The sequence below is a fragment of the Lonchura striata genome, chromosome 1A (genome assembly GCF_050655825.1).
Source record: "Lonchura striata isolate lonStrDom1 chromosome 1A, ASM5065582v1, whole genome shotgun sequence".
Classification (NCBI taxonomy): Eukaryota; Metazoa; Chordata; class Aves; order Passeriformes; family Estrildidae; genus Lonchura; species Lonchura striata.
In genome coordinates, this window is record NC_140741.1 from 56,730,813 (window position 1) to 56,748,364 (window position 17,552).

General features: G+C 40.4%; 1 protein-coding gene across 14 annotated transcripts in view; it reads right to left on the reverse strand.

Annotated features, from left to right (window-relative positions):
- EEA1 (early endosome antigen 1) overlaps window positions 1-17,552 on the reverse strand; it is a 334,518-nt gene that overhangs the window by 217,896 nt on the left and 99,070 nt on the right. For 5 of the 14 annotated variants that reach the window (XR_014952308.1, XM_085570235.1, XM_085570237.1 and 2 more), the window contains exons 1-3: window positions 16,367-16,498; window positions 8,794-8,886; window positions 6,112-6,234 (exon numbers count right to left, since the gene is read on the reverse strand). Coding sequence is in view for 12 of the 14 variants with exons in the window: in XM_085570235.1 (XP_085426361.1) it covers window positions 6,112-6,234; window positions 8,794-8,886; window positions 16,367-16,390 (240 nt within the window). In the remaining 2 variants the exon portion in view is untranslated. Of the gene's footprint in view, window positions 1-6,111; window positions 6,235-8,793; window positions 8,887-16,366; window positions 16,499-17,552 lie in introns of those variants that run through there. The other 9 variants (XM_085570232.1, XM_085570231.1, XM_085570230.1 and 6 more) reach the window with 3 other exon arrangements.

Below are 17,552 nucleotides of genomic sequence, written 5' to 3' on the forward strand. Positions count from 1 at the left end.
GGAAAATCTCACTACAAAAACTAGCGTGGGTTTTGGGAGTTTTTTTTGTACTAAAATAATATACATTTTGTACTAAAATAATATACAGAGCTATTCACTATTGGAAGAACTTTGGCCAACAACATTGAAACACAGTGCCCAGCAAGAGCAGGGCACAGAACCACAGGTAGACAAGTGCACAACCAGATCAACTGCAGGTTATCATAGAGTCCTTCTAATCCTCATATAAACTATTTCCAGTTTAAAATCATGTAACTGGAAAATAAATGTGTAGGACTGAAGTGCTTCTGGGTTTCTGTCTTTTCCTTATCACATCTGTAGGACTAGGGGTGATGGGGTTGGCTGTGTAAAGAAGTATTTTGAAAATTTCAGTCTTTTCAGAATATTGTCTTACTTTTAATGATTTTTTTTTTCATCAGCTGAAGGTTTAAAAAAATCCAACATTTACATGTAGATGTCTACTCCCCAGTCACTACCAATGCAGAGCTATTCAACACAGTTAACAGAGCAAGAACTAGTCACCTGACTGAACAGATGTGTATACCTTAAGCAGGGTCAGCATAACAACTGCCAGGGCTCCATCATCAGTAACTGAAACCTCAAACATCTACATATAGATGCATTCAATCTCTCTTCTTCTTCCAGCTGCTCTGCTATTGCCCTGAGCTTTAATGAGATAGTCTTTTAGAGCTAATATGAAATCTTGCCTTAATTAATGAGAGCACAGCTTACTTTACTCAAAGTTCCTTTTTCACAAATTAAAGCCGGAGGACAGTTGAAGGACAGTCACACAGGCAAAACACTTTTTACAGGATGGAATTCAGATGTGCTCACATCCTTAGAATCCAAGGAAGCTGAGAAGTATTTAAGTTTTCAAATCACCGCCATAGCAACTCAGCTTCCTTAGCACCTTCTAGCAATATCTGATCATAGTGTAGTCAATCCATTTTAATACTACATAGAATTAAATAAGTGGTCCCATCTAGGATGCTATGATTGCTAATGATCTACAGCTGTGTGTGGTAGAGAGCCATATAGCACAAATAGCTTCATATAGCGCAGAGCCACACTTACTGATACAAACAAAGCTTCTGCAACATCCTGTATTTTTATTCCAGCACTTCCATCATGAAACAAGCTTAGAGACCCATGTAACTTTACTGCTTCATTGTTTTCCATTCTTGGAAATCATCTAAGAACTGTGATTAAAAAAAACAAACAAACAAACAAACAAACAAACAACCACAACCCTAGAGAACCATTTCAGCATAACTGATACTTTACCAGAAGGAAAACATTCATGACTATTTTACTATATACATGCTATAGGACAGCTTAGTCCAAACCAAAAACCAGGATGCACTTTAACATGCTTGGCATTCAAATTACTAGGCTTTAAGTTTAAATAGATTTGAGTATCTAAGTTTCACCATTGACCTTCCAGAAATACCAGGCTAGCACTCCCAGCTACAGCCTGCTTCCAGAGAGCTGCATAACAAAAAGCCAATAGCAGTGATTGAAGCCCAGGGCTGTAACCCCTTCTGGCCATGACCTATGTTTGCCCATCTCTCAAGAACCCATTAGCAACTCTCACGCAGCTGTACTGGTACAATAAGCTGTATACTGTGAATAGAGTCCAGCATGTTTAGAAAACTGAAAGTAAGCTCACCATTCATGTTTCTTCCACTGCAGGTGAACCTACACAATTTTCCTCGATACAAGATACACATCTTCACCAGCACTCAAACAGTAAGTCCAAGCTAAAACCCAGTTACAGAGTGATTTAAAGTCTGAAACATTTTACATGATGGAAGATCAGAAACTATATATTTAGGGCCAGTGGAGAGAAACGTAAGTGATATTTCAGAGCTGAAAGATATATCAAGTAGTTTCTAGATTGTATTTTCCAAATATATATCAAAGCAATTAACTGAATCCTCAGGAAGTTCTCAGAAGCAGATTAAACAGTCTGCCTAGGCAGCAAGGACAAGACTACATTTCATAATTTATTTCAGGATGCTTACATATTGATGTAAAAAATCATGACCTATTTTAAGTTAAAGAATAAATAAATTAGGTCACTCCTTTTATATATTGCTAAAAAGAAAATACAATTGACATTTTTCATGTCTTTCACCAGATAAAACTCTTTCCTCTGTGTTTATGTAAACAGTAAGATGACAGCGGCATTCTCAGATAACATCTTTATTTAATCATTAGAAAAGTAGGTTAAAAGGTCATGTTCAGTATAATTAAGACCTGCAGTCCATTTCAATTTTAAGTATTTAAACTTCTGGACAAAGAGAGCAAAGATGTATTTATATAGTATTTTAAACCAGAATGTAGAATTTATTTCTTCCTAGAAAAGAAACTGGATTCTTCCTGAGAAGAATAGAACCAACACAATTTCTAGCTCAGTTGTCTTATATTTTTACTGCTATTGATGAGTAAGACTAAAATTGTGTCCTACAACCTGTAAGACCACAACTTTGTCATCAGTTAGAAATTCTAATCGGGTGGATCTCTGTTTCTTAAAGAAAAGTCATATTCCATGGCCAAGTCAAATCAAATCAATTTTTCATTCTCTTAATACTGTTCAGATGTTGAAGGAAGCTAATATACTAATGCAACTAGATCAATAATTTTTGTTTGTGTGCAAAGCAAGCAAGTAGTGTTGAGGTGAAAACAGGCACTAAACCTAATTTGAGAAGCAAATGAAAGAGAAAAAAATATCAGCTTTAAAGCATTGACATGATGTTCTGTGCCGTAACCGTCTGCAACATTCCAAGGACATGCATAGAAACAGAAGATTGCATCTACAGTAAGAGACAATTTGAGGGAAAAAACATAAAGAATGTGGTCTTTTTAAAGACTCACTTACAAACACACATTTTTGCACAACTACTATGCCAATTTACATTTTCTGTAATTCTGCTATGAAAAGCCTATTCAGAAAACATCAAGCTCATATCTTGCTTGTATTAGCCAAGAAACACATTCCTTCCAAACATCTGGAAATTTATGAAGACTACCCAAAAGAACTGTCTGAAAATTGTCTTAGATTTAGCCAATGGTGGATAAGACATCAGATATTAACAGCTGCAATATTCTAAATGCTGCAGGGGTATCATTCAGTGGTGCTTTGCATGCCTCAGATAAAAATAGGACAGGAGGTCTCAAACTATGCCTCTCTACTGACTCACTGTTTAGATGTTCTGAACGTCCAACAGAGACTGTCAGAAAACGCAGGACACAGTTTAGAAATGTATCATTCCTTTCAAAGAAAAGAAAACACAACAGAAGCCACCACACAGCTTTTGTTAGTGACACCATTGTATACATGGAAGATGGGAAACAACGTTTGGGACCTTTGTGATGTGTGCGACTTTCATGCAGTATTTGTTTGGTTAAGTTGGCTATACATGGACAGGTATTTGCCAACATTTTGATGGTTATTCCTGCAGCTGAATAGACCACTGTATTTTAAAGCATGGCTTCATCACACCTTTGGGGGTAGGGAAGTATTACACTGACATTTTCACCAGTTATCATAGGTTTCAACCCCTAGTTTGAAAAAGAGCACTGCAGAGAGTGTTCAAGAAGATGGCCGTAAACCAGGCTATAGGCAAGTAGCAAGAAACCTTTCCCACAACAGGACACTGCAAGTGTGAATGCTTGTTACTGAAAAACAAAGACCACTGCATGGAGGACAGAGACGGAAGGAAAATCAAGGAGAACAGAGAGGCACTCACTAAAATTTTCATCAGCTGATAGGTGTATCAGTGGAAGGAGGGCTAGCAAAGAAACTATGTGTAAAATCTAAAGCAAGGCTTTTGTTAAACAAGTAACAATTTTTCAGGTCTAACAAAGTGTAACAAAACACTGGCCTTGCAACACATCCTATCTCCTTGTTTAAGGAGAATTCACTAGCAAAAATCCTGAACTCACAAGCTTCTTCAACACTGTTCCCAACAAAAGGTATTTGAACTCTTCCCAGTACTAGGTACTATCCACAGTACTGATCACAAGCAATACCACTAAACATTAACAGATTAAATAAGGCAAACTGAGCAATGTTTCATATGTCTGCTACGTAAAATGACATTGACAACATTTTATCATTGTTATAATGCTGTCCCAGAAACTACAGAGATTGAATGAGGTCTGACAGCCTGGCTGTGTTGCTTTTTCAATGTTTGCTACAAATGCAACCTATTTTTTTTCATCAGCAATCAGCTTGCTTGTTGACTTCTCAGTAGTCAAACACATTAAACTTTTCATACTAGTATTGTCTATAGTTATTGACAGAGCTCCCCACTTTTTCAATGCTTCTAGGCTTTCTCATATAATACAAGATCAAACTGAAAAAAACCCCACACATATATTTGCTTTCTTTGTTTCTCACCTCTTACAGATATTATTGAACTACAGTACAAAGAAACACAGTTTTAGTGACAGGAAACAGCAACAGCTATGAACAAGTGAATTTGTATTTCAAGTGCTACACTCAATACATAGTGTATTAAGTTAAAAGCTGTAATCAGCTCTTGAAAAGTGGAAAGTACTGATCAAGGAACTGACAAAAAGTCAGTGGAAAAACAAAAAGTCAAAGTGGGCAAAAACTGTGCAGCCAACTCCATAAAATATGCTAAGCAAAACCAGCTTAAATAAAACAGTAACTTCTTCAGGTAATCAAACCACCTCTGATGGCTCACATGCCACAACCTACTGACACCATCACATCAGGAATGCCACAGCTTATTCAAGTACAGCACTTACATCGTGGCCAGATAATAAAGAAAATAAGAAGTTGACTTGACCACAACAGAGCACTACTGACAGCCTCTGCTTCAACAAGAGGCAGTGAGGAGTCCATCAAAAAACCATACTTAAGTTACCCTGGCTCTGAGGAGGTCCCACACCACTCCAAGAGAGCAGCACAGGTCAGTCTTGCCACAGATCTTCCTCACTTTATCAGGTGACACTTCACACTCAAAATGACATCTCAAATTATCTCTAGAATAAACAATGTATTCATTCTTTCCATCATTTTTGGGAATAACATCCAACAATTTGAAGTTTTCCCTTCAGAAATACACTGTAAATACACATAAAGTATAAGGAAGGAAAAAGGCACTACCTAGCAAATAGAACAACAAATATAACAACAACAATAAAATCACAGGATACACACATCCTAGAATAAAGACTTATATTTCAAAAGTCATCAAAAGTAAGGTTGGCAGAAACAATGTAAAACTTCACCTCTGTACAAACCCATTTAGTGCACAGCAAACTGCCTACCCCCAGAAGTCAAATCTACTCTCTCAAGGTTTACAGCAAAAAGAATCAGATAGCCTTGTGCAGCTGGAGGCTGCTAACTTCCAGAATCTAAATTCTTCTAGTTCTGGACCATAAAACCATGCATTTTGTTTTAAGTGTGTGGTTTTACACTACACAACTGGAAGAATTTAGAAATACACTACAATTTACATCTACTAATTGGAAGAGCCTTTGCATTTCATTGGGGGCATAAAAAACCCAGCAAGATTATCTATTAAAAATTTATTTTTCTAATTATTTTTATAATGTTGCTGCAATACGCAAGTCTTAAATGTGTTCAAAAAGAGAAGTTTCTGAGTTTTTTATATTACCACCCTCTGTTCTCTTTTACCCAATGTACCTATTTTGCACTAGAAATTGGTTTAAAAAAGTTATCTAATAAGACCTCAAAACATTTCTTTTCAGAAAGGATGTGCCTGATCCAACACTTAGTTTATCACAATACCGAGTCTGATGTGAAGATAATCAAATAAGGAAACAGCCTTTTTTATAAGAAAATCATGCAAAAGCTGTAAAAGAAAAGTGTATATATCAGTGACTGCAAGTCTTCCAATACTGCAAGTGTTTCATGTCACAGACAACTGCAAAACAGAAGTCTAGACATGAATTAATTCTTTTGCTGAATGTATACTTTCAAATCATGCATATGAGATCAAATTGTGTTTAAGCAAGGAATCAAAAGAAACAATTTAAAAGGCTGACATCAGGAAAATATGTAGTAAAGCAGCCCATCACCAAAGCTATTTAAATAAAATAAACAAGACCCACAGTAATAGCTGGGAGGTCACGAAGCTCCTGTCTTCCTTCTCTCCCAGTGTGCTCACTCTGGTAATGTTCAGACAGATCAGTGGGAGTTACACACACTTTCATACACAATGGACAGATGAAGCCCTGTGAAATGTACATTTGTTTTTCAGAAACTAATAAAGACAAAAAAATGCAGATCTGGAATCAAAGTTTGAATTCTTATTCTGAAAGCTCTCTACAATCACCAAAATCAAAAGTCCGTTTTCCTTTTGGAGAGAGAACTTTTATAAACCATAGCAATACCATAGAGAAAGCAAGAAGGAAGAGTTATCAAGGACATGAAAACAAATAAATCTAAAACATGCCTTAAAAAATAGGACCATGCTGCATACTACTATGTGTTTTCCTTACACTCTTGGTGCCCCCTTCATGTGACAGAGAAACAAGCTGCATAAAAAATCATGAATGGAGCATTACAAGGCATTACGTCACGTCCATCACAAGGTTTCCTGTAAGGGTGCTCAGATGTTTCAGACGAAGAGGGAGGAGTGGTGCAGTGAGATTGCAGAAATGCCTCCATAAATTAATAAGCAAGTTTGCAACAGCAGCAGGAGAGGCTGAGGCAAACCTGTCTAGTTAACACAGTTACTTTATACTAAGGAAATCATCATCTCACTGGTAAACTCGCTGCAAGCATGGAATATTTAGCAACCCTGTACTATTGACAGTTGCACTGGGACCTAAGCTGCAAAGGTAAGAGAGACTCATTTGTTTCCTCCTTGGGCAGACTGAACAGTGAATAAAAGATTTCATTATAGGTCTACCTGTGACCTGAAGTGCCAACATGGTCACAGACAGGATACGAGCAAATTTTTAACTCTTCTTGAGCATTTGAGCAGTCTGAATTCACATTTTCCCACTCCTTCTGTTTCATACTACAATTCTCAAAAATCAGGATTTATTTCAACTAGGCTTGAGGAGAAAGGAAACATACAAATCTGCACAGATTTCACAATTATACTCCATTTGAATCTTGTAACAATACAAATTAGAAAATCTAGCTAAGAAACTGCAGTGAAAACAAGTTAATGGACTTCTGACTGCATAATAATGCAGAATCAGATAGGAATAGCATGATAAAACAAAGAGTAAACATTCTGCAGAGACCAACTATAGTGCTCCTGAAGAGAAGCTCCAGGAGAGACAAGACCTCATGGAACTGTGAGGGAAAAGGAAGGCTAACAGATTTGAGTAGCCTTGTGAATCTAAAAACCCATCACCAGGTTCAAAGCTCAGTTTCAAACAGACTTTGAAATTCAACACTAAGGACAACACTCAGTGCAAGAAATTATGGAATTATGGACAACTAAAAGATACTTTTTTATGTAACACATCCATATCAAGAGTGAGAAGGCAGCCTGTGGTCTGATCCAGTTTCAACTCAGGAGAAAGAACAGCCAATGGGGCAACAGTGCAGGCACACCCCACACTGAAAGCTCATCCCACATCAAGAAAATACCACTCCATCAGTACTGATGGACCTTACAGCACCCACAAGCCCTACAGTCAGCAATGCTGCACTCGTGTTAACAGAACTGTATCATTTTAACCCAGCTTCAGAAAGAAGAGATCATCTCATTACATGGTTTTATGCCTTAATCAACTAAAAAAGTAGTAAGATTTTAGTCTGCAATTTAAGAATATTTATTTGCTTCAGGGATTGTTAAATATGCACACAAAATAGATTAGGACTCAAAAATGTGTGACATGTAGAACATGCAGCAAAATATTAAGGAATGTCTGATTACATTGACTGCAATAAGGCTTTAAGAAAGAAGAAAGAAGCAGATGCAAAGACAGGATTTTAAACTGCAAAGTGAAAGTTTCTCCTATCTCATATCACACACAGGAGTATTTGAATCATCACACACTTTCTTCAGTGTAAGAAAGGGTACTTTGCTCCATTTAATATTGTAATACGGGTAATTAGCCCTGCATACACTGTATATACATTGTATACGTATGTTAAGCTCAAAACATTTTCAACATAGGTAATCTACATTAGCACAAATGAGCTTCAACAGCCAGTGAAGTCAGTTTGCGTTTTTCAGAGCTAATGTCACACAACAGTGTAAATACAAAGACATTAAAATATGGGATTGCAGCAAGAGTAACAACTTACTCTGCTGATTAAGTATGGCACACAGCACATGAAACACAGATAGGATTTATACTCTAAATGCATTTATCTACCAAATAAAACCCAATATATTTGATACTTCACAAGAAGGAAGAGGATTCCAGTGTATATTATAGTTTAGAAGAAGCAAGGCGAAACTGAAGTACAAGCACAGTAAAATGTCAATCCTTGTTTTTTGCAGCTCTCATGAAAGATTTATTAACAAGGAGTCTTAAGTTTACATCTCATTGCTTTTAATTTTAATAATTCATCTCCAGAACTACAGAAAGAATTGCTCATGACTACTTGGATAGATAAGTCTAATTAATAGTTATACATAAACATGACCTAGTCTTCCTTTTTTATTTAAATAACAAACAATTTTTAGAATATGACATTTGTAAGTATTTGTTTAGTACAGCTAATATTTAGGAAGGGCATCAAAAGTTACTCCAACAGATCCATGGATCAGAGAAAAAGCATCCAATATTTAAGACACCAGTCCCATGTATGGTGCACAGTACCTCTGAGGAGCCTTCATTGTTCACGTCCACGGCATTTCCGGGTGTGGCAGATGAATCTGAATCCGAACTCTGAGACCCACCTCTACCTGGAGTCTGAAATAAATGGGGGAGACAAAAATGAAAATCTATATTTTAATACTTAATATCTATTTAATAAAGCACATATCCTATACAAAGGCCTCTCTTGTACTTTTTGGAATACAGAGGCATTTTCCCTCCAAAAGAAGTGAACACGTAGACAAGCAATTATATAATTTTCAGCACAACACTTCAACAAAAACTTCTATCCAACACTCTCCATCCACAAAAAACCAAGCAGATACCAGAAGCAAAGGCCAGGACTTTAAACCACTTCCTCTCATGAATGCACACTACAAAACAAAAACTTTGGCTAAACTCTGCCCTTGTATTACTCTCAGTGATATTAAATTAGGTCACTTTATCCTATAGGAAAATAGTAGAAATTACAATCTAAAATGTTTCATTACTAATAAACTACTATCATCCTACTTTCTTGATAACTTTTCTGCATTCTGGACAAGCCCTTAAATATACGAAAGGCTGAAAATCAAAACTGCTGATTCAACAAGCACACAAGCAGGTACACTGTCGTGATTGGAAAAAATAAAAATAATCAAGCCTGTGGTAAAGTTATAACATGCTAATCAGTAAGACAACCTATAAAGATATATTCCTGTGAATATGCTGAAATCAAAACAACAGTTCCGATTTGAAACTACAGACATAGATAAAATAAGCAATTTTAGTTTCTTGATCTTGGTGCCTCCAAAATCTTATCTAGAAAATAATTTTCTTGCTCAAATAGACCCTTTTTTTGAAGGCAAATCAGTTATATAACCTCTTATAAGATATCTGCAGCACACATGATTCCCATTCTTTGAATATTACGTGTATTTTCCTGCTTTGATTTAAAAAGAATGTTCTGTTTTCAACTTTCATAGATAACAAAGATAACAGCCTTTTACTATTTATCAAATCTAAAAAATATGTCATTAATAGCAAACATTCTGCATTAATAGGTCAAGTTTACTGATTAAGAACTTAATTCCCAGTGAAATATATTTCAGTTTTGGAAAGGCTCTGAAGACTGGCCAAAGTGAAGTGGGGAGACGAGCACTAAGCTATGGGGACTGGTGACAGTAAGAGAAGACAACCATCTCTCCTTATTCCAACCTTTTCTGAAGTAATCAGTTAAGCGACCAATGTACTCTGGTTTTCCTACTCCTTGTTTTTTTCACTCTAGCTGTATTGTATTTCTAAAGAAAATACAAACACCATTTCCTTCTAGCACAGCATACAAAAGGAATAGGCAATGCAGTGCAAGCTCTGCAAGTTGATAATAGGAGAGGCAAAAAAGGGGGCAAGCAGAGATTCTATACACATGCAAAATATGTCAAAGTGAAGGCATTGGTAGTTCTTCCCAGGGTTACTAATACAGACACTAAACAAGGTACATCCCAGCATGGACCACAGGTGCACATTCTTCATGCTTCCACGTGACATCAAACTGAGAGGACCAGCTGATACACCCAAGGACAGGTCTGCCACTCAGAGGGACCTAGAAATGCCAGAAGAAACAGGCCAAGGGGAACCCCATGCAATTCAACAGGGATAAATGCAGAGTCCTGTACCAGGGAAGGAAAACTCCTGGCAATAACAGAGGCCTCTGCTGAAAAGGACCGAAGCCTTGTGTCAGCCAGCCAGCTGAACAAGAGCCTGCAGTGTGCTTTGTCTGCAGAGGTGGCTGCCAGAAGCCTGGACTATGTTAACAACGAGCGCAGCCAACTGATCAAGGGAAGTGATCATTCCCCACTGGCCAACAGCTAGTGGACAACGTTAAGATACTGCACTCCTAGTCCAGGAGATAAACTGATAAACCAGCACAAGTTTAGCAAAAGGCCATCAACACATCTGAGGATGAAGCATCTGATGAAGCTGAGGGAACAGGGCTGGCTCAGCCTGGAAATACAGACAGCTTTGGGAGCACCAAACAGCAGCCACTTCACCACTCATGAAGAGGCCATCAAACAGAGGAAGCCAAGCTGGTCTAAGCAGCACATAGTGCTGAAATGAGCAAAAACACAGAAACTGAAATGCGAGATTCCTACTGATTGTAAAGAACAGCTTTTCCAGTGTGAGATAGGCCTGAGCAACTTGCTCTTGACCTCCAAGCTGATCGTGCCCACTGCTCAGACTAGGGAGCTCCTGAGCTCCCTTCCTGCCCCAATCGTTCTGCAGCATTAACAAGTGCTGCCCACAGAAACACACATCCCACAGGAAAGCTTTGAAATACAAGTTAAGTAACTTGTATTGAACATGTGGATTGTGTTCCATTGACAGCAGAATAATATCTAAAACAAATGGTAAGTTGAAGCCAGGTCTCCCAGGAAGACAGGTTAGTTAGAATACTGCATCTAATGTTTCATGGCACTAAGAAATGGTCCAGCTGTGTCTTTAGGCAGCATCTACCTCCACTTCTGCAATATCTTAATATATCCTTTCAGCATACCTAATGAATCATTTTGTCCCAAAACCAAGAATCTTCTGCAACAATTAAGATAACATTTTCTTCACCTCATATCATAACTCCTTATACAACACTTCTGTACATTTTTAAATGCCCATCCCATTTCAACCCCAGAGTTGACTTCATTTTGCAATGAGATTTGCATATTTAATTCTGCTAGTTCTAGCACCACAAATTTGAGATTATTACAATCTTCAGGATGCAAGCTCTTCTGTTATTACTCCACTGTACACTGTTACTACTCCATGGTTGCTTAAAGTACTTGCTTTATGAAACACTTCAGACATGCTATAATCACACTAATAAGCACTGGATGGAATGTCTTATTGCATGCACAGTATGACAGAAATTATTACGCAGTACCTGGTAAAATCCTTTTAACCTTTCAAAAATCAATGTGTGCTCTTGAAAAGAGTAGCTATAATTCCAAGCTAGATTTAGAAAGCTTAGTACAAATGGTAACATTTACTGGTGAGTGTCATGTGCCGGAAAGAAGAGTAGGAAGGAAAGAGGTCATTAAGTAACTTTCAAGTTATAGTTCATAGTATCCATATGCAAAATGGATAAGAAAAAATAAATAAAAATTTGGAAGAATGTTAAGGAAGCCAATATCAAAAATGAAATTAATATATCTTTCAACATTGTAATAATTTAAATATCCTTCACCTACCAAATAAGGAATGGGACATTGCAAATGTCTTTTTTTAATTGACCATTGCATCATCAAATCAGTTCACGCATACAGTCATGCTATGCTCATGTACCACTGTGGTAGCACATCCCATTAAACAAAAAAGAATAACAACACATTGAACAATTTGGACTTTGTAATCTACGAAAGGACTCAAAATTATGTTCTTTGTTTTCAGTTGGCCTATACAGGGGAGCAAATAAATTACTTACTAACTCCAGAGAAAAAGAAAATTTCCACACAGGCTACTGTGTATGTACAATTACAAAATTAACATTTGACAGCTGAAGGCATAGCCAGAGTTCAAAGACTAATGCAAAGTTAGTCTCTGATCCAGCATACTTGTCTCCTAGTTGTCAATTACATTTTTCTACTCTACAGAGAAGCCTATGTTTCTACTGCTAGCCCTACAGTTGTAGAAGTAATATGCTAAACTTCATAATGTTTTCTCAAAACTGCAACCTAATATAAAGAAACATCATTAACAACAAAAATTATGAAAATGATTGCTGCTTGTTTTCTGAAAAGGAATAGAAAATTATATAATGAATGAGTTGAGTTAATGTTTTAAGATGAGGGAGAATAAATATAGACCACTACCGTATCATTTTCATAGTCTTTTATCTGCCTATAGCTACATTCCTTTCAGCCAGAATACTCTTTTCAGCAATTTTAAATTCAGAATAAATTAAAACCGCTGAAAAAATAATGTAAAGCCTTGAAATGTGAAAAAAATACAGATTCAGCAGGTTTTCCATCACAGATTTAAATACAGATACTAAGGGTACTACTACAACCATAAAAAGGTCCTGAAGCAACAAACAGAACACAAAAATGAGAAGGTAAGAGGGCCAAAGCCCTTGTTGCCAAAGAACTCTCAGTGCTAGGAACAGGATATTTTGCCATACAGAAAAGTAACACCATTTACTTCTAAAGCAGTGTGACACTACTTTATGACTCTGAAAAATGAAATTACTCCTGACTTCAGAGGGCATAAAACTTTTTTTCACACAAGCACACTTTGTACCCAGGAGGAGGCACACATTTGATTCTGAGGGGAGGGCAAAGGCACAGCTGCAGTTCAGCATCTATCCAAGTAAATATGCTATCTAGCGAGCCCCGCACTTATAAATGTGAAAAGAAAATTATAAGTCAGGTACGAGATGCAATGATTTCAGACAAGATAAGTAAATACCTCTGTGCCTAAGCCTGGAGTAAGAGAAAAGGTGACTGTACTACCTGAGGTACAGAAATGCCTGCAAAGCCCTGTTCTCTCCCAGACACCACAATCTCAAGACCAAAAACTCAAGCATTAGTTAGAAATAGAAAGCAATAGAAGAGCACAGGGATCACCCAAACACAGCACAGTAGTCAACAGGTGTAGACTGTTAAAGACAAATAATGGAGAAAAAAACTAATGTAAAAGTCGTCACACTGGTCCAATAGATGAGTCACCCACTAAAAAATCATGAGCAATGAGAAGAAGGCTCAGAAGGAGGTCACAGTAATCAGTTTTCTACCAGCTGAAAATAAATTCCCCCTCCTTGAAAATACAAGAAATGAGCTCTGCTTTAACAGGCTATAGGCAACTTCCACTGTCTCAGAGTAGATTAACAATGGAGAGATGACACAATGTCCACAGACAGCATCAAAGTTGAACAAAATAAAGAAAAGACCACTCTCCAAGGAATCCACTGACAAAAATCAAACTATTTGAGCAGGAAAGGTAAGTCTCAGACACTCCATGCAGATGCCTTTTGGGAAAAACTACCTTTTTCTAGATCAGTATAATGAACAATGCATGAAACCAGGACGTGGCAACAATGTACAAAAGGGAGTTTTATGGTGCAAACATACAAAACAGGCGGATCCCTGAGATGTCATGTTGAAAACACACATAAAATTTAGAAACTTGTAAAAAACTTCAGAACTTGTAGAGAAAGGACGTAAAATGAGAAGCTAGGTGATGACAGCATGGAGATACTAACCTCAAAAACTAAACAAGCAATGTTTCCATTATAATACTTTCCACTTTGAAAATATGTCATTCAAAGTCACAGTGAAGATGCTTTTAAAAACAGAAATTTGAACTGTGGATGAAATAGAGGTGATCAAGGTAGAGAAGTAGAATAAAAAAGAAATATTTGATGATTTGAAACTTCAGGAATCAGAAACTATAAATAATATCTTTAGCTGTTGTCTTCCTCCTTTGCAGCTTGTCAGCCAGCCTAATAAAGTAATAAAAAATGTAATAAAGAATGTAAATAATGTAACAAAGAATGCCTTTTTCAAAAAACATGCTTTTATAACTCAAGTTATATCACCATTAATGCCTAGCTCTCTGGCTAGAAAGGGTGGCATCACCTATAAACATATAACAAACCAAACAGATATGCAAGAAGCTATGTTTGAGGGACAGAAAGGCAGTGGTTTTTTGCCAGCTATACAAATGATGGACAATAAAAAGGTCAAGAGGAAGTTCCTTATTCTTCAAATACTGTATGAGAAACATGAAAGATATTAATGACTATGTTCTTTAGTAAAATATCTGACATAAACCTAGGGTTCATTTTTAATACCAAAGTACAGCAGAAGTATTTTTCACAGTCTGCCAACCAGAGTGCAAGTCAAAATGGTACATGTGTACGAGGTTGTGCATGCAATCACTATTTTTACAAAAATACCTAAAACCCCTTTTAGTATCAGGTGAATTTTTAAAAGTCTATTTTTGGCAAAAGTTATTTTCAGCAATTAAAAAGTTTACACCTTCAAAAATTTTGACATTTCTCTATTTAATTTTTAGGCAGGAAGAAGTCTGTTTCACCTTTCTTGACAATAAATTCTCCTGTAATCTCGTAATTTTCAGGAGCAACTGGAGAACAACTATTAGTTCAATCTTTTGGAAAATATGTCTTTTTCTCACACAGAAACTTTTGCATTGACTGTAGATGTGATGTCTGTAAGATGTGTTTAGCTGAATTCATACTTAGGGACAAATATCCTCTGGCACTATATGAAGCTTTTTCCTCTCACAGAAGCCTTCCTTCATGGCCTGGTGTTTCTCAGAATCAATAAACACCCAGTTAACTGCTGCCAATATTTAATTAGGTCCGTACTAAGTTTCCTGCTTGTTAGCAGGGCTTCCCATTAAGCTTCAGGAAGGAAGCTCTTCCTTGTAAACACAAAGCTCCAAATATACCAAGATCTTCACCTGCTTAGGGTCTATAACAAAAAATAATCTGACGTATGTTTTACACTGAAAAAGTTGGTGTTAGGCTTACTTTATTTCCCCTCTCATTCTTGTAGCAACGCTTCTCTGCATGGCAGGTAAGGAGAGTAAGCCAGCGTTTCCAATAAAACACTCTGTCGCAGAGGTGTTACACAGACAGCACGCTTTGGAAGCAACAGCGGATCAAACGGGGAGAGCAGCTGGTTTTCCCTCAATCCGTGAACGCCTCCAGCGTGACACGGACGCCGCTCTCCTGCGGTACGGGATCTGGAGCGCTGCCTGCCCACGGCCGGCGTGACTCAACCCTTCTGGGTGCATCCCCCAGCCGAGCCCCCGGCCGCACGGAGCCGGGACCCGCCGGCACCTGCCCCGTGCCAGCGCCTCCCGGCAGCTCCCACCCGAGCCGCAGGCCCGCCGCACGGCGACCAGCACCGGCAAAGGGATCCGGGCAAGCGAGAAGGGTCTCATAAACGAGTGTCACAACTTGGCTTCCCAAGCCCGGCAGAGCTGCCGGAAAAGCCGGTTCCTAAAACACGGGAGGCGGCCGGACGGCGGCTGCCGGGCTGGCTCTCGGCGTTAAGAGCCTGCTGCCTGCCAGCCCCTGAGGACATCACCGCAGGTCCCGGCGGCGGCTCTCCCGACGCCGGCCTTCCCTTTATCCTGCCCTCTGCGCGGGCGGCCGCAGCCGCGAGAGCGGGAGCAGGCGGCGGGCGGAGATCCCGCCGCGTTACGGAAAAAGCCACGCCGGCCAGGGCCGCCCCTCGCCCCTCCGACAGGCCCGGCCGCGGGAGCCGCCCGCCAGCACCTCCGCCCAGCCCGGGAGGCGACACCGCCCCCAGCCGGGATGGCGGGCCTGGCCCGTCCCGTCCCGTCGGGGCTCGGGCCGTCTCCCAGCGAGAGGGCGGGGGCGGACAAACTCACGGCCTCCGGGGCCGCGACGGCCCTCACCGGACCCTGCGCCGCAGGACGGGCCGGACAGGGCCGGTGGCTCCGGCTCTGCCGCGGGGAGCGCAGCTCCGAGCGCGGCCGGCACCAGGAAGCGACACCGGCACGGCGCCGGCACGGCTCGCCGCCCTCGCCGCTGGGGCGGGCCTCGCTGCCTTACCCGCTGCAGAATCCGCCTGAGCATGGTGGTAGAGCGCGGATGCCGTCGGGCGGCCGCGGCCAGGCCGAAGGGAAGCCGCGGGGCCCCGCAGGAGCCCGGCGCGGCCCTCGCCCCGTGACAGCCGCCGCGGCCGGGGAGGCAGGGCAGCCGCCGCGCTCCGCCCCGGGGAGGGGCGGGTCCCGCGGGAAGGGGCTGCGGCCACCGCCGCCGCCCGGCCGCCGGCAGCGGGGAAGGCAGGGCGGGTAGAGGTGCGGAGCGGGCCGGGGGCTGCGCCCTGATCGCTCCGCGGGGGCCCGGGCCCGGCTCCTCGCCGCAGCGGGCCCAGCGCCGCGGCTCTCGGCCTGTCCCTGCGCTGTGCCGGGTCTCCGCCGCCCCAGACGCGTCCCGGCTGCCGGGGGCAGGGCGGGGAAAGCGGAACGCGGCGCTGTCTGTGCCCTTGGCTCCCCTCGGGGCTGCCCGGGCTCCCGATAGCTGCGGGCCCCGTGCTGCTGGCGTCAGTGTGGCATCGGCCGAGGGAAGGGAGAGGACTGTGGTTTGAGCTTGCAGCTGCGGGCTCGCTGAAGGAGGCAAAGCGCAAATGCAGCGCCGTGTTACTCTGTTACTCGTGCGGCACGGAAAGTACTGAGAAATGTGCGTTCGGGGAGGGTTGTCGAAGCGAACTTGTTACGATTATTAACCTCAAATTTAATTCTGATGAAGCAGCTCCTTGCTTCAAGCCCCCAGCTGAAAAGACGACCTTGTGTTATGACCCATTAGGTGTTTTTTAAATATTAGAAAATAACATTTTACTCACACAAATACACACATACCTAAAAAAAAAAAAAAAAAAAAAAGTACAACACAAAAAGCATCAGCTGAAAGGAGTGATAAGGAAGTATTTACAGACAAACTGTGGGCCTGATAGTAGATAAGGCCAGGTACAGAGATGTGAAAGAAGCAAGGAGGGGAACCATAAATTCCGTAGGAATTCCACTAATTGACACAGACTTACCCACTCAAGACTGCTAAATCTCTGGATTTAGAGAAAAAAATCAAAGACACAATGAAAAAGAAAAATGGGAGGGGAAATATACATTAAAAGGGGGTCTTACATATTTCTCATCTTATGGAGCCTGTACCTCTCAAGTACCTCGGCCACTGGGGAAAGAGAGAGGGAAAATGCAGCCAGGAAATTAGGATAAAATGG